The 21956-nt window shown below is 39.5% G+C and overlaps 1 protein-coding gene across 1 annotated transcript; it reads left to right on the forward strand.

Moving 5' to 3' along the window:
• The first annotated feature begins 1066 nt into the window (after positions 1 to 1066).
• Positions 1067 to 21397, forward strand: ZFP82 (ZFP82 zinc finger protein). The gene is made up of 5 exons (XM_080828476.1): positions 1067 to 1169; positions 8343 to 8428; positions 9777 to 9903; positions 11854 to 11946; positions 18867 to 21397. Exons 2-5 carry the CDS (start codon positions 8420 to 8422, stop codon positions 20222 to 20224), a joined length of 1587 nt encoding a protein of 528 aa, XP_080684602.1. The 5' UTR covers positions 1067 to 1169; positions 8343 to 8419; the 3' UTR covers positions 20225 to 21397.
• The last annotated feature ends 559 nt before the right edge of the window (positions 21398 to 21956 follow it).

The following is a 21956-nucleotide window of genomic DNA, read 5'->3' on the forward strand; positions in this document are numbered from 1 at the left end:
CACCAGTAGTAATGCATTTGTGGGTGTACACAAGCTACCAGCACTGCTTCTATAATTAGAATTCATTCACCCAACTTTTGTCCAGCTTTGGAAAACTATTCCCTGGGCACCTTGTTTCTACCAGTGCAAGTGGCACTGTGAGTTTCAAGGCTGTGTAAAGCAGCAAAAGAGTTGGTCTCCAGCAGGGAAGGCAAACATGAAGCATTGGAAGAAATCAGAGAGGCTGACTTCAAAGAAAATTCAGTGTTGCGTGATAAATTGTAGTATTATCTCACCAGTGGCTAGCCTTCATGATAAGATATATCCATACTAATAATGTTGCTCTTTTGTTTTTTTGTTTTTGTTTTTTAAAGATTTTATTTATTTATTTGACAGGCAGATCACAAGTAGGCAGAGAGGCAGGCGGGGGGGGGGGGAAGCAACATTCATTTCTCTATTTCAGGGTTGAGGAGAGGGATTATTCTGGCCCCATCCAATCATCCTACCTCGTCACAGTCCCGCGGAACACACCAGAAGCACACGCCCTCGCCACACAATCAGCGCACTCCCATCCACGGTCAGTAGGGAAGGACCAGGGGGAAGAAAATCTACCAAAACCACGCGACCTAAATGTTCCGTCAATTACAGACACATTCACAGACACTGTCAAACCCATTATCTCACAGGCTACCACAACATTCTGGGTCCTGACACACAATTACAGTCAAAATCTACACAAACCATAATCCGGTCCGCGAAGTAGCACCTCTCAAACACAAACTCGCCACACCCGGTGGGAAAAAAAAAATCGCACCCCAAACCACTCCAAGACAGACGCACAGCGCCGTCCGAGTAGGTCCTAGGGAGAGTCACGTTAATTCGCATCGCCCTTTAGTGCGCCCCTGGTTTCGACCCTGCCGCGCTCTTGAACCTGCCGGGACTCCTCGGAACAAAGAGCTGGGAACTCCGCCCCGGCTGAAGCCCGCCCAGACCTCCGCCTCACTACAGGCGGGGTAGATGCTAGGCTCCCGGCGGCCCGCCGCGCCGGCGCACTCAGTGCCTACAGCGCGAGCTCCCAGCAGCCTCCGCGCGCGGCCCGTTAAGCCGCTGGGGGCTGTGTGTGGACCTGCCGGTTCCGTCCTATTCTCGCTTACACCGAGCATCACCGTGAGGCACGTGCGACGGCCTAGGTGAGCAATCCTGGTTCGCAGCATTGGTTCCAAACCTCTGTAAGAAAGGCGCTGCGGTCCGGAGATGAGGAAAGGGAAGGACACCGCAGAGCTTTGCGAGCCGCTCATCTCAGGCCCGAGCGTTCGTGGGAACGGCGGGGGTGTAGTTGTGCATCTGGGTGACTGTGGGCGTGACGGGGTCCGGGTGTGACTATGTACGGTTGTGAGGTCGGGACTAGTGGCTGATATCGTTTGTGTGACTGAACTGGGTGCAGAACCTGGGCTGTGTGACTCCGACCTTAGTGTCACAGCTGAATATTCTGCCCCTCTAGCCGCTCGAGCCCGCCCGCGGAGAAGAGCCCCCTACCCCGCACTCCCCCAGTCAGATATCTGAGCGCCTGAGAAAAGACTCCTGGCAAAAAGCCTCAGATCCCATCTTGGGAAAGAACATTAGAACTGAATGTGCCTCCCAGCCTGGCTCCTGGGAGTAACCCCAGCGCACCACGTCCTCGGGCGCGCGCGCACGCAGTCGCGCGCACACACGTCTCTCGGAACTCCAACTGCAGGTTTCAGAACCACGGAGTTTTCCTCTAGGAAACTGCTGTGAGGTCCCATTCCCGTCCCCCACATCCGTGATCCTGGCTTTTCTCTAATACTAGGAAGGGTCAGTAATAATCTCCCTCTTACTCAGTTTAGTGTGTGGGTGGTTGGTGGGGACAGATGGGGTCAGGGCATGCCCTAATTTCGCCAGGCTGGGCTGGGCTCCAAGAAAGGCCTGTTATCCATAGCTTCCCTTCTTCCTCAGTCTTGTCAGACTCCAAGGAAAGGGCTCTGAAAAGGAGGAATGAATTGCTGTCGCCCATTAAACAAAAAAAAGTCTAGGTCAAGGGAGTGGGTATTTACTCTTATAATGTGAAATGCATTTTTATTTTTTAGGACATAGGGACATTTGCTTCCTTCTTAAATGTTCTGTACACCTAATACTTAGGTTCCCTACCTAGTGCTTATATGCACATATTCGTTTGACAGATACTTCCCATTACTTCCATGAGCTTTTTTTTTTTTAAATGTGTAAAACTCCTAAAACAGTGCACCTGGGTAGCTCAGTTTGTGAGGCTCCTGCCTTAGGCTGGAGTCATGATTCCGGGGGGATCTTGAGATCGAGTCCCTGGTTGGGCTACCTGCCCAGCGGGGAGCCTGTTTCTCCCTCTTCCTGTGCCTGCTGCTCTCCCTATCTGTGTGCTCTCTGTGTGTCAAGTAAATAAATAAAAATCTTTAAAAAAAAAATCTTTGAACAGCTCCTGATAATAAGTATTTAATAAACATTAGCTATTTGTTGTGTAATCTGGGGCAATTCCCTGTCCACCTCCAATGTCAGGAAAAATGAAAATACCAAGTTAATTGTGATGGGCATTTCCTAGTTTTTTGTTTTTTTTTTTAAAAGCTCAAATGGTCTAAAACAAATTCTTTTTCTTTTTTAAGATTTTATTTATTTGATAGAGAGTACAAGCAAGGGGAGCAGCAGGCAGAAACAGAAGGAGAAGCAGGCTCCCCACTGAGCAGGGAACCCAAGTGGGACTGGATGCCAGGACCCTGGGTTCATGACCTGAGCTGAAGGCAGTTGCTTAATCGACTGACACACCCAGGTGCCCCTAGAACAGAAATTGTTAACCAGAGGTAATTTAAATCCATTTGGGGCTTTCAGAGAACCAGAAACCCCTTGAAATTGTATTTAAATTGTTGTAGATACTTGTTAATACGCCATTTTTCTGGGGAGGAAATCCATAATTTAATGAGATTATCAAACATGATCCTAAAAAGATTTAGATCCACTGGCCTAGTATCAAAGACTGTAATAGCTGAGAATGTTCTTTCAGATAACAAAATTAGTCTGTAAAAATGGGGAAATTTTAAAAAATTTTTTTAAGTTTCTTTCTTTCTTTTTTTGTTTTTAATTTGACAGAGATGCAGTGACAGAGAGAACACAAGCAGGGGGGGAATGGGAGAGGGAGAAGCAGGTTCCCCCACCCCCAGAGGGAGCCCAATGTGGGCCTTGCCTGGGATCAGGACCTGAGCTGAAGGCATATGCTTAATAACTGAGCCACCCAGGTGCCACTAAAAATGGGAAATTATTCAATAAATCACACTCCATCCATGTGATGCAGCTTTATGTCATTAAACATGTGAATCTTGAGAAGGAAAAAATATAAATGATAAATTTTAAGCAAAGTCATATTTTTGAGCAAGATGACTCAGGAAAATTTAATTTTATATGAATCCCTTTTAGTATACTAAGGATTTGTAAGATATTTTGTAAGAATTATATCTAATGTGGACTTATGCAGTTATGCAGAGATAAAGTTATGCAGAGATAAAGCCTGTACTGTTCTATCTGCTATGGTATACTCTTAACTAAGTTTAAGAATGGTGCTTACCTTGATTGTGTTCAGTCACAGAAGAAAGTGAAGGCAGGTCATTGTTTTGGAGAAGAACTATTCTGATGTTTGTTTTTCCAAGTATTTTTTCTGTGTACTTGTGTACACATAGTACACACTTGTGTATTATGTACTTGTGTACATTTGTTCTGTAAGACAGAATCACAAAAAATGATTATTTAAGGAGATAAAGACTCTAACACTTTGAAAAGAAATCCAGTACAGTTAGAAGATTTATTATATTGCTGTCTGTACAGAGTAAAGGGGAGTACAAGGTTCCCCTCTAATTTGAAAAACCTTTGAAGACTTTACACCTTTTAGGATTATGAAAATATTTACTAGGTGTCTTTTCAGAATCAGAGACCTTTTTTTTAAAAAAGTGATGTAAGGTTGCTCCTAAGTAGAGATTTATAATAACGGGGGAGAAAGTGGTAGTAACAATAAATATTCAGACATGTTATACAGAAAAACTTGATCAAATGTTTTTAAAGTGTTCAGAATGATACCTTATCAAATCAAATTTAATGAGTTTTATGATGCCAAATGGTATTTCTTTGGAGCTGCTAGGGATGGAGAGCAAAAGGGGCTTTGCTCTACTTCTTGATTTTTTATGAATCTTTTTTGCTAATATTATTAATTAAGAAGAATTACATTCTCAACCTTAGTTCTAAAATTTAGTGATGTTACAAGAAAGAGCAGTCCTTAAAATCTCAAAAAACTTAACTATAGGAGAGGTGTCCGGGTGGCTCAGTTGGTTAAGCTCTGGCTCTTGGTTTTGGCTCTGGTCATGATCTCAGTGTGGTGAGATCGAGCCCCACATTGGGGCTCAGCACAGAGTCTGCTTGAGATTCTTTCCTCTACTCCCTCCCTCCCTCCCCCTTTGCTCCTCCCCCTGCTCTCACCCTCCCTGTTTCTAAAATAAATAAGTAAATAAAATATTTTTCTAAAAAAGTTTACTGTTGGGGCACCTGGGTGGCTCAGTCATTAGGCGTCTGCCTTTGGCTCAGGTCATGATCCCAGTGTGCTGGGATCAGGCCCCATGTCAGCAGGAGGCCTGCTTCTCCCTCTCCCACTCCCCCTGCTTGTATTCCCTCTTTCGTTCTCTCTCTCTCTGTCCAATAAATAAAATCTTTAATAAGAAAAGAAAGTTTACTGTAAGAGCAAGAGAAAGGACATCCTAGTATTAAAAAATATTAAAGATAATTTATCAAAGAATTAAAGTTTTTTTAAATTGAAGATACTTTTTTAAATACAAGGAATATGGGGGATATAATGTTCTCATTTTATTTTATTGCTTATAATAAGGTATTTTAAGTGCTTTATATGCATTATATTACTTAACTTTAATAACAAGTAGATACTGTTATTCTCCAGTTTATCTATGAGGAAACAGTGGCACTGAAAACTAACAGGTCTGAAGTCTTCTAGTCGATAACTGTCAAACCTTAGATATCCTGGATCCTGACAACAAAGCCTGTGTTCTTCACATAGGAGAGTCAGTCACCTCCCAACATTGTGGATATTCTTCTTAGTCTACCTGTTGTACTTGGCAATTTATCATGGATATTTTCCTACATGCATTAGTATGAACTAGTACCATCATTGTCAATAATTGTGTAATATGCTATCATATTGTGGAACCTAGTTTTTTTAGCTGCTTTACTGTTAGGTACTCTGCTTTTGGTTATAAAATATTCTTTGATGAACTTCCTTGCATGTATCTCTTTTTGTACTTTACTAAAATTTTTCTAAGGATAAATTCCTAAAAATGGAATTTCTAGGTTGAATTATCAGACATTTTATAAAGTACTCATAATATGTCTGATCCTATGCTAATACTTGGGGAATACAGGGTGACTAAAATGACATGGTTGTGATTCTTAAGTTGCTAATTATCAATCAAGGTAGATAAACCTCTAGAGGAATAAGACTAAGTGTCATACCTGAAGAAGTCAGATAGCATGGCTTAGGAGTTCCTATGAAGAGACATCATCTGATTACAGCAAACATTGTCAGGTTGTGCCAAAAAATAACCAAATCCAGAAGATTTCTGTGTAGGTAAAAGGATTTTATGTAATAAGTGTTATGCCTTATGGTTTTTGTTCTCATGATGTTGATGCAAAATGAGACCAACAGAACAAGAAGATTCAGGAGCTCTTTGGAGGGCATCATGGAGGGCTAAGATGACTGGTCAGAATCAGGACAAATGTATCAGCCAAGAAGTTAAGAGAGAAAACAGCAGTGAAATAAGGCATTAGTTGGGGATGTTTAACCATTCTTTTCTAGGCAAAACTCCACCATAAATGAACAAATTTACAAATCATAAAGTTGAATCAGATATTGGGAGCTAGGAGGAAAAAATATAGCAGTTTTTTTCCTTCAAGAGATGACTGCTTTAAAAGTGAGTCTCTTTCACCTATTTTAAGAAAAGCTTCCTACTTACAAAATTTTAAAAATATATTTCAAGAGTATATATTGCCATATAAAAATATGAAGTAAATACAAGCAAAAAGAAGAAAATTAAGATCACAGTGGGGAAATGAACAATCTTTGCAGATTTTTTTCTGTTGATGCCTCTTAGTGCCTCTTTATGTTGATTTATATGTATACTTTACAAATGTATTCATAATGTTCATTTTATTTGTCTGAAGATTACACATCTTGAATATTTTGTATGTCCTTACATATTTTTAAAAGCTTAGCATTTAGTGGTTATTATGTACAAATACACACACACACACACACACACACAGAGGTCTTTTTGCCCTACTATAACAGGATCACAGTACTCACAACTATTACTACTTACATTCTTCACTCAGCAATATGTGATAGACATATTTCCATCTTTCCAATTAAAGACCTGTATTATCATTTTTTAAGTGACAAGCTTTTTCACTCTGTGGGTACTTTATAATTTATTTAATCTGTTTCCTACTGCAGGATATTTAGGTTCTTTCCAGCTTTTTTCCATTATGATTAATGTCTGTCAGCACACTCGTATATCTTGTGCACATATACAGAGTAGAATTAATCCCCACAGTAGAATTACTGAGTCAGAAGATGTGCATGGTTTAAATGCTTGGTTTGGACATACTTTTAAATGTCCAGCAAAATACTTTGTCCAGGGGCGCCTGGGTGGCTCGGTGTGTTAAGCCTCTGCCTTCGGCCCAGGTCATGATCTCAGGGTCCTGGAATCGAGCCCCGCATCGGACTCTCTGCTCAGCAGGGAGCCTGCTTCCCCCTCTCTCTCTGCCTGCCTCTCTGCCTACTTGTCATCTCTCTCTCTCAAATAAATAAATTAAAAAAAAAATACTTTGTCCATACAAAAGTTTGGACATACTTTTAAATTTACATAATCTACAGGTTAGAATATTCATTTCCTTACAAACTTGCTAATATGGGCATCAATACTCTTAAAGTGAGATTTAATGTCTTTGTGGGGGGACACCTGGGTGTCTCAGTCAGTTAAGTGTCTGCCTTTGGCTCAGATCATCATCCTGGAGTCCTGGGATCGAGTCCCTCATCGGGCTCCTTGCTCTGCCAGAAGCCTGCTTTTCCCTCTGCCTGCTGCTCCCCCTGCTTGTGCGTGCTCTCTCTCTGACAAATAAGTACATAAAATCTTTTAAAAAATCGTCTTTGGGGGTTTCACGTGTTATTTCTGCTTTTTTTTTTTTTTTAAGATTTTTATTTATTTATTTGACAGACAGAGATCCCAAGTAGGCAGAGAGGCAGGCAGTGAGAGGAGGAAGCAGACTGCCTGCTGAGCAGAGAGCCCGATGCGGGGCTCGATCCCAGGACCCTGGGATCATGACCTGAGCTGAAGGCAGAGGCTTTAACCCACTGAGCCACCCAGGCGCCCCTATTTCTGCTTTTTTAATGAGTCATGCATGCTCATGGAACAAGAGATTCTAGGTTTCAAAGACAAGAGTGTTGACTGAGAGCTGACTTTGGTTAGAAAAATAAGGATTCCAAATTTACCTTTGCTACTTAACTGAATTTCTGCAAGTGGTTTTACTTCTTTAATGTAAATGTTCTGGTCCATCACATAGGTAATTATTATACTATTAAACTACGCAGCAATCCTGAGGATCCACTTAATGTGTATAAAATACCCATCCTATGAAAGTCTTTGATAAATAGATACGTGTTGTCTACCTGTTGAGAGCATGTACTCATACCTTTTCAGCCTAGGTTGTAAGAAAGAGAATGGCAAATAAATCATACAGGAAAGCAGTGTGGTTGGTTCTGACTAAAGAGTGTGATAAGCCCAGAAGATTCTGGAAGTTATTATCCTGGTTACAGGCTGGCAATCCAGCAGGGCAGCCAATGCAGCAGTTTGACAGTGGTTAGTGACTGCCAGGGTTGGTTCTAATCAATTTGTCTCTTTGTATCTGATGAATCCAAGCAGGCCTATGAGGCTGTCAGCCCTGGAATTTCTTTTTTATTTTTTTTCCCTAAGACTTTATTTTTTTTTTAAATAATCTGTGCACTCAATGTTGGGCTCAAACTTAAAACCCAGAGATCAAGATTCTCACACTATACTGACTGAGCCAGCCAGGCTCCCCTAGCCCTGGAATTTCTGAGGAGGGAATGTGATTTGTCCAGACTCCCTCAAATGTGTGTGTGTGTGTGTGTGTGTGTGTGTGTTGTGTGTGTGTGGTTAAGGTCAAGGGAGGGGAAAGAACATAGAGACTTAAGCCATTTTGGGAGTTCTGAGGCCTGATCTCACGGCGTGGTGTCCTTTTCCTCCCCTTAGCTCTGGCCTCTGTGAACTCTGCTTCTCCAGACAAGTAAACCCCAAGGAGGACTGACCAGTGCTTGAATTTCTAGACCATGGCCCATGTAAGTTACTGTTTCTTTCTCCTTCTGAAAATACTTTCATGTTAATGTCCTATGAATATTTTTTTATCCTGAAATTTCTTGCCTATCAGTCTAGGAATCTTCTCTCAGTCCTCTAAATCCAGTGAGGGATGAGGCTACTCAGCACAACAACTATTTTATGAGTCCCCTTTTCCCCAGTCATTATTCATGTATTCTTTGGAAAAAAAAAAAAAAGAATCATTCAACATCTCCTATATGTGCTCAGTCTTCTGCTAAGAGCTATAGTGGGGCAGAAATGAAATCCCCCAAGGGAAATGTTTGACCATCTCTTGTGAATTAATGAAAGAGGATGGGTCCATTTGACTACTCATAGGGAAACTGGAGGTTTCTGGATTTGAGTTTTCCAAGCATGTAAGATAAGATTTCCTGTTGGTTGGCCTCAACCTCTATATATGGTCAAATCTCATGTTTTGGAGACTTTCAGGAATGGACAGAGATGTTGTTGGGTCTTGCATGCAGAGAGACCAAGGATCTTCTCTGGGAATCCCTGAGAGTTACACACTAGGAACAAGGTTCCATTTGTAGTTGAACAGGATATGCTGGTCTAGAATGATAACTTTGTGATTCTGGATCACCAGTATCCAGAATCTATGTCCATATCTCTAAACCAGGAACAAGGAATGCATAAAGTGAAGGATGGAAAATGATAACAAGTAGGAAGATTGTACAGATACATAAGTAGTTGTGGACCTTCAGAACTGAGGAGTACCTTAAAAATTTTGTATAGACCAAAATGGAAGAATATAAGTCTCTTATATCCCTCACGGTTTCTTTAAATTTCATTAAGGAATCTGTATAAATGGGAAAATACTTATAGTATGCTCTGATTCAATGATGAACTTGGAAGAAATTCTTTTAACTGTATTCAGATTCCTTTCTAACAAATATTGTAAGGAAACTTACCAAAAAATCTGTTCTTTAAGGGGAAAGAGTGGAAGAAAATCATTTTTTTTTTTTTTTTTTTTTTTAGAAACTCATATTTTTGAGAGTTTATGAGGGAGACATGTAACAGGCAGAGGCTTATCTACAATATTTTATTTAATTGGAAAACTGATTTTTTTCTTCCCCAGACATGTTTGGATGATCAAGATACGCCAGAGTACTCAAGAGGCTGCACCTGTAGCAACAGGATTCTTCAAGAGCACATAGGCATGCTGCTTCATGCACACTCATTTCCTAACTCACTATGTTAAAGGCTTCTAGCCTAAGCCTTTTTGTTTGCCATATGGTCCATTTCCTGCAGTATCTCTTCCATCTTAAAAACAAATTTTCTTTCATTTCAAATGTATTATATGGTTTGTCATTGCAGGGATCAGTGATGTTCAATGATGTGTCCATAGTCTTCTCTCAGGAGGAGTGGGAATACCTGGACTTGGAACAAAGGGACTTGTACAGAGATGTGATGTTGGAGAATTACAGCAACTTGGTCTCATTGGGTAAGGTTCTCTGCCTCTAGTAATTTAGACCTGTTCGTTGTAGTATCTGCTTTTCTTTTTGGAAATTTCAGGAATATCTTTAAAGAAGCTATCTAAATTTCTGCTTCCTGTTCTCAGTCAATGTTTTGAGTTTTCTTTAAGTGAATACCTCATTTAAGCAAATTCATCTTCTTCATCCTTAAGTGGCCTTCAGGCCTTCCTCAATGATGAAAAGGGGCCGAATATGGCCTTACTTGTGTCAAATCAGGTTTTACTTGGTGTGTGAACTCAGAGTTGCTATGGGTATTTTATTTGTTGGTGTATATATAAGGAAAATACTAGACCCTGTATCTCATTGTTTGTTTGTTTGTTTGTTTGTCTTTTAAGATTTTATTTATTTATTTGACACAGAGAGATCACAGGTAGGCAGAGAGGCAGGCGGGGTGGGGGGGAAGCAGGCTCCCCTGCAGGGAGCCCCTGCAGGGCTTGATCCCAGGACCCTGAGACCCTGACCTGAGCTGAAGGCAGAGGCACAACCTTCTGAGCCACCCAGGCACCCCTGTATCTCGGTTTTTAATCTATCAAAAGAACACATAATATTTGCAGTGATATGTAGGACCAACAAGATTTATTTACAATTCAAGAAAACTCATTCCTTTTGTTAATAAACTTACTCACTTTTACCTACTTTATGATTGAAAGTTCAAAATCTAAGAACTTTGCACTTAACATTGTGTGAATATCCTAAGAAATAAGAATCAATGCCTCCAGAAGCTTTTTGTTTTCCTCCTAGCAAAACAACAATGGTAATAAGTAATAGCTAATAAAATACACCCAACCCTTGAACAACATAGGGGTTAGGGACAACAACCCTCTACATAGTCAAAAAGTTAAATGTAAGTTTGGTTTTTTTTTTTTAAGATTTTATTTATTCATTTGAGATCGAGAAAGAGAGAGCACAAGCAGGGGGAGAGGCAGAGGGAGAGGGAGAAGCAGACTCTTCGCTGAGCAGGGAGCCGGACGCTGGGCTCAGTCGCAAGACCTTGAGATCATGACCTGAGCCAAAGGCAGACGCTTAACCATCTGAGCCACCCAGGCACTCCAGCATGTAATTTTTGACTCCCCAAAAATTTAACTACTAATAGCTTACAGTTGATCAGAAGTTTTACTGAAAACATAAATAGTTAACACATATTTTGTTTGTTATATGTATTCTACTGTATTCTTACGATAAAATAAGCTAGAGAAGAGAAAATGTTAAGAAAATCATAAAGAGGGCGCCTGGGTGGTTCAGTGGGTTAAAGCGTCTGCCTTCAGCTCAGGTCATGATCTCAGGGTCCTGGGATCGAGCCCCACATCAGGCTCTCTGCTCAGCAGGGAGCCTGCTTCCCTGCCCCCCTCTGCCTGCCTCTCTGCCTACTTGTGATCTCTCTCTCTCTCTCTCTATGTCAAATAAATAAATAAAATCTTTAAAAAAAAAAAAAAGAAAATCATAAAGAAGATACCTCTACAGTATTATACTGTATCAAAAAAAATCCACATTTATGTGGATCCGTGCAGTTCAGTCTTGCAGAGTTCAAGGGTCAAATGTATATTTAGCACTGAGTACATATTCTAGGCAATGTTTAGATATGGATATATGCTAATATAACTGTCACAACAATTGTGTATGATAGGTGCTATTACTTATCTTACAATTGGAATGTGGCAGAGACAAGATCTGAACTCAGGCAGACTGTGCTCTCAACCACTGTTGCCTCTCAAGAAGGATTACTTGTATGAATATAAATTAATCTATTTATTATGTAACCTTAATGTGAATATTTTTTAACCATCTTGCCCTTCTTTGTTCTAAAGGCTTTATCAATTACCATTTGACCTATAGTCAATTAAAAACTTAAACAAGACTAAAAGTAATTTTGAATGATTTTGTATTTTCATATCACCTTACATCTCTTTTCTTCTAACCAGGATGCTTCATTTCTAAGCCAGATGTGATTTCCTTATTGGAGCAAGGAAAGGAGCCCTGGAAAGTTGTGAGGAAAGGAAGGAGGCGATATCCAGGTGAGTGAGAGCCGATTGAGTAGGGGGAAGCCATCACAGAGGAAACCACTCAACTAGTTAGGAAGAGGCACACTCTACTGATGTTGTTTAGAAAGTCCTCTTTAAAGGTCCAAGGCCTGAGGCACCTGGCTGGCTCACCAGATGTGTGCAAATCTTGATCTTGGGTTTGTAAGTTCAAGCCCCACAATGGATATAGAGATTTTTAAAAATAAAATCTTTTTCTTTTTTTTTTTTTTTTTAAGATTTTATTTAATAGAGAGAGCAAGAGACAACACAGGCAGGGTGAGGGGCAGAGGGAAAAATAGACTCCCTACTGAGCAGGGACCCCAGGGAAGTGGGGATCAATCCCAGGACTCTAGGATCATGACCTGAGCCAAAGGCAGACACTTAACTGACTGAGCCGTGCAGGCATCCTTAAAAATAAACTTTTTAAAAAATTTAAAAAATAAAGTTCCAAGGCTTGAAGAGCAAATTAAGATCTTAGGGATACTAAAAGAACTATTTCTTTATCTCATTTACCAATCTTTTGTTGTTGTTTCAAATTTTCCTCCCCTTTGAAAGGGGCATGGGTGGAGAGGTGCTCTCTTTGTTTCCTATTGACAATCATTCTATATATATATATTTTTTTTTTGATTCAGCTGCTTTCTTTTGCACTTTTTAAAAAAATTTTATTTATTTATTTGACAGAGAGAGATCACAAGTAGGCAGAGAGGCAGGCAGAGAGAGAGGGGGAAGTAGGCTCCTTGCTGAGCAGAGAGCCTGATGTGGGGCTCAATCCCAGGACGCTGGGATCATGACCTGAGCTGAAGTCAGACGCTTTAACCCACTGAGCCACCCAGGCGCTCCTTCTTTTGCATTTTTAATAGCAGATAAATAGACAGACTGACTGACTGACTTATCTACCTACCTCTGAGCTGGGCAGTGTGCTAGACACTATCAATATACTGGTAAATAAAACCAGTAAAGTCTCTGTCTCCGTGGAATTGACCTTGTAATAAGAGACACATAGTAACAGTAAATAAATAGAAACTATAATTTCAGGTAATAGAGTACTATGAAGTAAAGTAAGCAGAGTAAGGGAAGAGAAAACGGTGTGGGCTGAAAGGCTATTTTAGGTATGGTCTGAAAAACCTTTTTTGGGGAAAGAAAAGACTACAGAGAAAAATATGCTTAACATTGTAATTTATATATGTTTTATCAGCAATCAGAGTTTCATATGAATTATTCTAGAAGATAGATCCTTAGATCACAGAATATCATTCTTTGCTTTTTTCCATGTGTATGTATATATATATCTACCTTCATATTAGGAAGAAACATGAGTGTCATAAAGTATGGAGAGAATGATCCTTTGGTTTAGCTGCTACCTCTGTGCTATTTTCATATCTCTTTGAAAGTCTTCTTAAAAAAAGATCCTAGAGGCACCTGGGTGGCTCAGTCAGTTAAGTTTCTGACTCTTGATCTCAGCTCAGGTCTTAATCTCAGGGTTGTGAGTTTAAGCCCCATATTGGGCTCCATGCTAGGCATAAGCCTACTTAAAAAAAAAAAAAATTCCTCAAAATTCTCTGTAGAGAGACATATGTTGTCATTTTGTATTTAGCTCTCTATACATTCAGGTCTGGCTGAGGAGACTCATTTTAGGTTAAGAGTTCTTGTTTTGTTACAGGGCCATTTCAGTGCCCACACTGTCTATAACGTTATATCTTCTGACTCACTTTCTACTACAGGAAGGAGAAACACGCTTTTTGTTCCAATCCTAACTTATTTTCCTTTTCACATTTAGGTAATTAAATGGCATTTACCACTGTTAATACTGAAAAAAACAATGAAAAAAACAATGAAATGCAGAGGTTCCAAATGAATAAGATAATATCAGTTTAATCAGGAAGTATTTAGCCAAAATGATAACTACTGACTCAAAGTTAGACATCTTAAACAAAATTAATTTTTTTCTTTCATTTTCTTTCCTTCCTTTGTTTCTTTCTTCCTTTGAGTAACTTTCAGTGAAGTATAACATGCATACAGAAAAATAGACAAATGAGGGAAAGGTTTTTTGAGGGGAGATATGGAGGCTTAAGGCATGTGATTCTCTCGGGCAAGAGCCTTCTGAACCAACAGAAAAGACCTAAGGAGGAAGTTAGCTTTGCATGTTTGAGGAGTAAAAAGAAGGCTTAGGTCGGTTTCAGGGTCTTGAGATGAAGCCTGGCATCGTATTGCACTCCCCGTTCAGTGGGGCTGGGGGTGGGGGTGATATCTCTAAAATAACTAAATAGGGGCACCTGGGTGGCTTAATCCATTAAGCGTCTGCCTTCAGCTTGGGTCATGGTCTTGGGGTCCTGGGATCAAGCCCCGCGTCTGGCTCCCTGCTCAGTGGGGAGTCTGCTTTTCCCTTTCCCTTTGCTGCTCCTCTCCTGCTTGTGCTCTCTCTTGTTCTCTCACAAATAAATAAATAAATAAATAAAACCTTTTAAAAAATAAATAAATCTTGGGGCGCCTGGGTGGCTCAGTGGGTTAAAGCCGCTGCCTTCGGCTCAGGTCATGATCCCAGCGTCCTGGGATCGAGCCCCCGCATCGGGCTCTCTGCTCAGCAGGGAGCCTGCTTCCTCCCTTCTCTCTCTGCCTGCCTCTCTGCCTACTTGTGATCTGTCTGTCAAATAAATAAATAAAATCTTTAAAAAAAAAAATAAAAATAAAAATAAAAAATAAATAAATCTTTAAAAAATGTTTGTTTATTTTAATAGATTTCCCCATATTGGATCACTCTAAAATTCTTTGAATAAATAATACTGGGTTTTTCAATGTGCTATTTTATTAGATGTTTAGAATTTTTATATCAGTTTTCAGAAAATTTGTATGTAGTTTTCTTTTTTTTTTTTTAAAGATTTTATTTTAATTATTTGACAGACAGAGATCACAAGTAGGCAGAGAGAGAGAGGAGGAAGCAGGCTCCCTGCTGAGCAGAGAGCCCGATGCGGGGCTCAATCCCAGGACCCCGAGATCATGACCAGAGCCGAAGGCAGAGGCTTTAACCCACTGAACCACCCAGGCGCCCCTAGTTTTCTTTTTATGAGTGATCTTTATTCAGTACAATATTACTGTATGAAAATAGTTTGGAAGTCCTTCTTTTTCTTAGTTCTCAGTCTAAATAGAATTTGGATGGGCTGGTCTTTAAAGCTTGTTTCCTAGGAGAAGGAGATGGTAAGTCTGACCACATTCTCTATTTGCTCCATGAAATTAAAGTTTAAACATTGTATCTCTTCTGTGGCCAGTTTTGGTAAATTGAATTTTCCTAGAAAATTATTATTTTAGCTATGTTTTAAAAATTTTTTGGCAAAGTAATCTTTTTTTCAGCTATCCTCTGTATTCATGGTTATTTTCAGTTTGCCATTTCTTATTTGTGTGCTTTCTTGCTATTTTCCTTATATTAACTAGCACTTTGTTTTGCTGCTTTTTTTTTTTTTTTTTTTTTTTTTTTAAAGATTTTATTTATTTACCTGACAGAGATCACAAGTAGGCAGAGAGAGAGAGAGAGAGGAAGGGAAGCAGGCTCCCTGCTGAGCAGAGAGCCCGATGCGGGGCTCGATCCCAGGACCCTGGGATCATGACCTGAGCCGAAGGCAGAGGCTTTAACCCACTGAGCCACCCAGGCGCCCCTGTTTTGCTGCTTTTTTAAAAGAAAGTTTTTGTTTTATGTATTAGTTCTTTTTTCTGTTTTCTAATTCTGCATTTATATCTATTAATTTCTTCTTTTTTTTTTTAAAGATTTTATTTATTTATTTGACAGAGGCACAGTGAGAGAGGGAACACAAGCAGGGGGAGTGGGAGGAGGAGAAACAGGCTTTCTGCTAAGCAGGGAGCCCACTGCAGGGCTCGATCCTAGGACCCTGGGATCACGACCAGACCTAAAGGCAGACATTTGCCAACTGAGCCACCCAGGCGCCCCTGATTAATTTCTTCTGCTTTGCTTCAGTGTATTTTATTCTTTTTCTGATTTCTTTGATTATTAATTGATTTTTCTCTCGTGTTTTTTGCTGTAAATATTTGTTTTTAAATTTTCTTTTAAGCACTATGCTTATATTTTGTAGATACTAATTTAACGTGGATTTTAAAATTATTATTACCATTGTTTTCTAAAAAACACAAATACCGTTTTGAAATTTATTTCCTGATTGATTTAAAAGTTATTGGAGCACCTGGGTGGCTTAGTTGGTTAATTTACTGCCCTTGGCTCTGGTCATGATTCTGGAGTCCTGGGATCAAGTCCCACATCGTGCTCACTGCTCTGCAAGGAGTTGTCTTCTCCCTCTGACCCTCCCCCTCACTCATGCTTTCTCTCTCTCAAATAAATAAATAAAATCTTTAAAAAAAAAAAAAGGAACATTTAAAAATAAATTTAAAAATTAGTGTAAACTTCTAAAATTTCAACTGGATTCATTTCTTTTTTTAATTAACATATTATTTGTTTCAGGGGTACAGGTCTGTGAATCATCAGTCTTTTTTTTTTTTTTTAAGATTTTATTTATTTATTTGACAGACAGAGATCACAAATAGGCAGAGAGGCAGGCAGAGAGAAAGGAGGAAGCAGGCTCCCTGCGAGCAGAGAGCCTGATGTGGGGCTCGATCCCAGGACCCTGGGATCATGACCTGAGCTGAAGGCAGAGGTTTTAACCCACTGAGCCACCCAGGCGCCCCTATGAATCATCAGTCTTAACACAATTCACGGCACTCACCATATCACATACCCTCCCCAATGTCCCCCACACAGCCATTTTTGGGTTTTTAAAATTTCATTATTTCCAGCTTTAGTAGAAAACATCTATATTATTTGAAGCTTTTTATACAGACCATACTATAATAATTGAAAAATCCTCCTTTTTCTCTCTCATACATAACTCATTCAGCACTTAAATGTTTCTCTGGCTGTTTATCCTACTGGTTTATCATCTTCTCACTAAATCCATCATGACCTTTGTTAGCAAATTCTTTTTTTTTTTTTTTTAAATTTTTTTTCTTTTTTTTAGATTTTACTTATTTGACAGCAGAGATCACAAGTAGGCAGAGAGGCAGGCAGAGAGAGAGAGAGGGGAAAGCAGGCTTCCTGCCGAGCACAGAGGCCCTGCCGAAGGCAGAGGCTTAACCCACTGAGCCACCCAGGCGCCCCCTTTGTTAGCAAATTCTTAACACGCAAGTGACTGCAAGGCCCTTGGTTCCTTATTAGTGAGTTCCTTACGTATTGCATCTTTTTTTTTTTCTTTTCTGCTAAGGATTTCACAATGACTTCAGTAAAGTATAAACATGTTTTCCTGTATGGAAAATCACTGGCACACATTTCTAGAAAATACAGAACTGGCCTTGCCTCTAAAGGAATAGAAAGGAGATCTGAGCAAGGAGATGAGGGAACAAAACTAGTTGAGCATTATAAATGGATGAGTAATAGCATTCTCTTAAAGAGAGATTAATGAATAGAACATTGTGGAGTGATGTGGAGAGAAAAGAAAAAGTAGCTCATAGGTATATGAACATAGAGAAGAGGTTAAAGCAATGAAAGGATGTATAAGAATAAGAGTATATAACCACCATTTTCCATTTATATATTTAGCTCAACGAGCTTGGATGAATAACCGGAATTATTTAATCATTGTTGTAATATGTGAGAGATTACAGACAGAAATATATTCAGAATATAACAATGGGAATTCAATGAGTGAAACTCATTTTGTACTAGGCATGTATTACTTATTTTTTAAAAAAAGATTTTATTTATTTATCTGAGAGAGAGAGAGAGTGAGCGAGCACAACCAGTGGGAGGGGCAGAGGGAGAAGGAGAAGCAGACTCCTCACTGAGCAGGGAGCCCAATGTAGAGCTTGATCCTAGGACCCTGAGACCATGACCTAGTCCAAAGGCAGATGCTTATAATCAACTGAGCCACTCAGGCACCCCTGCATGTTTTCTTTAATGAAGAGTAAAGTAGAGATTGTTTTTGCCATTGAAGAGGTCTAGGGGTAAGGAAAGGAGAGCAACAATAGGAAACATTTATAAATATATAATTTCAGTGCAGACATATGCCGATATGTAATACCTATATAAGAACATAGGTTTAGATCCTGACAGTAGAGTCAGCCTTAAAGGAAGTGACTTTTATTTAACCTAAGACCTCAGGATGAGAAGTAGCCAACAGTGCAAAGAACCCAAGCAGAAGATTTGTGGGAGATAGAGCAGAATGAGAAGATGCATTATAGGAAAGCAGAGGCCTTTTAACCACAGCAAGGTTTATTTTAGTCTAAGAATAAAGAGAAATTATTGAAAAAAGTTAAGTGTGAATTTTTAACCTTTCATCTCCATCAGAATTGCATGAAGAATAAATTCAGGACTGGCCACGACTGTAGAATCTGATCCAGGTGGTTTAGGAGGTATCTAAACCACAGTATTTAGGGGCACGTGGGTGGCTCAGTCAGTTGAGTGTCTAGCTCTTGGTTCAGCTAAGGTCGTGATCTCAGGGTCATGGAATTGAGCCCCAGGTCAAGCTCTATGCTTAGAGGGGAGTCTGCTTGGGATTCTCTCTCCCTCTCCCCCTGCTCCAGCATGTGTGTGCGCACGCACACGTGCACATGTGCACTCTCAAATAAATACATCTGTAAAAAATAAACCTCAATATTTATAACAAGTTCTCTGTGATTCTACTCTACATCTCAGTTTGAGACCCACTGCCTTAAAATGTTTACTAATCACCAGTCTCATTTTCTTAACATGAACTTTCATTTTTCCTGGTGTTACCTTGTGCTTTATTTTTTTCAAATTATATAATTGGTTTTTAGAATTTCATTGAGTATTACTTTAGTTGTTTTTTATTTCTACTGTAGAAATTTTACTTCTTTTAAAAAAAAGGAAACTGTATGTTTGCTCTCTTACTTTATTTCAGATTTAGAGACCAGGTATGAGACCAAGAAATTCTCTTCGGAAAATGACATTTATGAAATAAACTCACCCCAGTGGAAGATAATGGAAAGAATTAAAAACCATGGCCTTAGGGGCCTAATTTTAAAAAGTGATTGGGAGTCCAAAAGAAAATTTGAAGGACAGGAGGGATATTTAAGTCAAATTAAAACTGTATCTCAAAAAGTATCCTCTTACCAAAAACACACATCTCTAACTCCACAACAGAGAATTCATTTTGTGGAGAAACCCTATGAATGTAAAGAATGTGGGAAAACCTTTAGAGTACGCCAACAGCTTACTTTCCATCACAGAATTCATACTGGTGAAAAACCTTATGAATGCAAGGAATGCGGAATGACCTTTAGACAAACTGCACATCTTACTCGACATCAGAGACTTCATTCTGGTGAAAAGCTCTATGAATGTAAGGAGTGTGGAGAATCTTTCATATGTGGCCCAGACCTCAGAGTACATCAGAAAATTCATATTGGTGAGAAGCCCTATGAATGTAAAGAATGTGGGAAGGCCTTCAGAGTGCGCGGACAACTTACTCTCCATCAGAGGATTCATACTGGTGAGAAACCCTATGTATGTACAGAATGTGGAAAGGCGTTTAGACAGTATGCACACCTTACTCGACATCAGAAGCTTAATATTGCCAACAGACTCTATGAATGTAAAGAATGTGGGAAGGCCTTTTTGTGTGGCTCTGGCCTTAGAGTACATCACAAGCTTCATACTGGTGAGAAACCCTATGAATGTAAGGAATGTGGGAAAGCCTTTAGAGTGAGACAACAACTAACACTCCACCAGAGAATTCATACTGGTGAGAAACCCTATGAATGTAAGGAATGTGGGAAGACCTTTAGTCGTGGTTATCATCTTATTCTTCATCACAGAATTCACACTGGTGAGAAACCTTATGAGTGTAAGGAATGTTGGAAGGCCTTTAGTCGTTACTCACAACTTATTTCGCACCAGAGTATCCATATTGGTGTTAAACCCTATGACTGCAAAGAATGCGGGAAGGCTTTTAGATTACTCTCACAACTTACACAACATCAGAGTATTCATATTGGTGAGAAACCCTATAAATGTAAGGAATGTGGGAAGGCCTTTAGATTACGCCAAAAACTTACTCTACATCAGAGTATTCATACTGGTGAAAAACCTTTTGAATGTAAGGAATGTAGGAAGGCCTTTAGACTTAATTCATCCCTTATTCAGCATCTGAGGATTCATTCTGGTGAGAAACCCTATGAGTGTAAGGAATGTAAGAAGGCCTTTAGACAACATTCACACCTTACTCATCATCTGAAAATTCATAATGTAAAAATATAAGATACTTTTTCAATCCTGTCTTGTAGAACACTCTCTGAATGTAGTAAATAATCCTTTTTGCTTCCGTCATACAGGCAACTGACTTGGCATGAGAGGTTTTATATCATTAAAAGGATATGTTAATTTAATGTATTGTAATACATTAAATACAATACATAATACCATTACTTAAACCTGATAAACTTCACATTTAATTCTAAAAATTAATCCTATCAGTGTAACAAATGTGGGAGACACATCATCTCTGTCCCGTCATTTTCCCACTTGTATTATGTTGATAAGATGCTTAACAGCTCTGTACTATAATTTTATTCATTTGTAAAATAGTAATATAATACTGTGGCAGAATAAAGATTGCTGTAAATTCTTTGACATTTCTCCCTTACTGTCAAGAGTTTGGAATCTACATCCCTTTCCCTTGAGGCTGGGCAGACTATGACTGCTTTGACTAGTAGAAGTACTGCTGTGCCAGTTTCTGGACCCAGGCTTTACTGGTAGACTTTACTTCATCTCTTGGAATGCTCTCTTAAGCTGAGGCCCTGAATTACGTTTAAAAGTCTGGCTGCTCTGCTGAAGAGACCACATGGAGAAGAAGCCCTAAGACTACACAGGAAGGAAGAACACCCTTCTTAGCCCAGTGCTCCATACATGCCTACCAAGACACCAGACATTTGAGTAAAATAGTGTTGGATCCTCCAGACCAGCCAGTAGCTGAATGCCAGACTGACTTCAGTTGATAGCATATAAAACAGATGAATCTACCAACTGAGCCCCTGCCCAAATTCCTGACCCATAAGATGATGAGATATAATAAAATGGTTGTTTTAAGCCACTAAATTTTGTTTTATTATTATCATTAATATTACTCCTTTGAAAATTCATATGAAAGACTATGGGTGCAACAAAGAAAGAAATGCCTTCCACTAACATTCGCCCTTATTGAACCTCAGATAACTTACTCTTTAATATAGACATTCTTTTTCAATGTGTCCATTAAAAAGGAGATATTCTGGGGTGCTTGGGTGACTCAGTTGAGGGTCAGCCTTTGGCTCAGGTCATGATCCCAGACTTCTGAGATCAGGCCCCACATAGGGCTCCTTGGGGAGCCTGCTTTTTCTCCTTCTCCCTCTGCCTGCCACTCTCCCTGCTTGTGTGCGTGTGCTCTCTCTCTCTCTGTTGAATAAATAAATCAAATAAATAAATCTTAAAAAAACAAACAGATATTCTGGGTCACCTATGTGGCTCAGTCAGTTAAGTGTCTGCCTTCAGCTCCCATCATGATCCCAGGGACCTGTGATTGAGTCCCACATCAGGCTCCCTACTCTGTGGAGAGCCTGCTTCTTCCTCTGCCCCTCTCTCTGTCTCTCATGAATAAATAAAATCTTAAAAAAAAATAAAAGCAGATATTCTATAATCTACATTCTCTGGCCTCAGTCTAAATTTAATTTAAAATCAACAGTCATATAAAAAGAAATTATTTGGAAATTAAAAATAGCTTGTATTATAGCTTGTATTATTTAAAATACATTGTAGCCTTTTTATGCTCAAATTGGCCTATTTTTGGCCAGTGGGATTCCCCCCCAAATTGACTGCTGTGTCCTTTTGTCATGACCACTATAGGCTTTGATAGTTTCCTTTTTTCCCGACCAAATGCACTGGTCGGGCATGAAGCATTTTAGGGCACTTATTGATAAATAAAGAGGGAAAGCGGAGCATTTATTTTGTCTTTCCT

This window comes from Martes martes (assembly GCF_963455335.1).
Source record: "Martes martes genome assembly, chromosome: 17".
Classification (NCBI taxonomy): domain Eukaryota; kingdom Metazoa; phylum Chordata; class Mammalia; order Carnivora; family Mustelidae; genus Martes; species Martes martes.

What these genes read in the sequence shown, in the direction of transcription:
- ZFP82 (XM_080828476.1), top strand. An exon ending in CAGCAACTTGGTCTCATTGG is followed by an intron (nt 9,904 to 11,853) that starts GTAAGGTTCTCT and finishes TCTTCTAACCAG; the next exon opens with GATGCTTCATTTCTAAGCCA. An exon ending in AGGAAGGAGGCGATATCCAG is followed by an intron (nt 11,947 to 18,866) that starts GTGAGTGAGAGC and finishes ACTTTATTTCAG; the next exon opens with ATTTAGAGACCAGGTATGAG.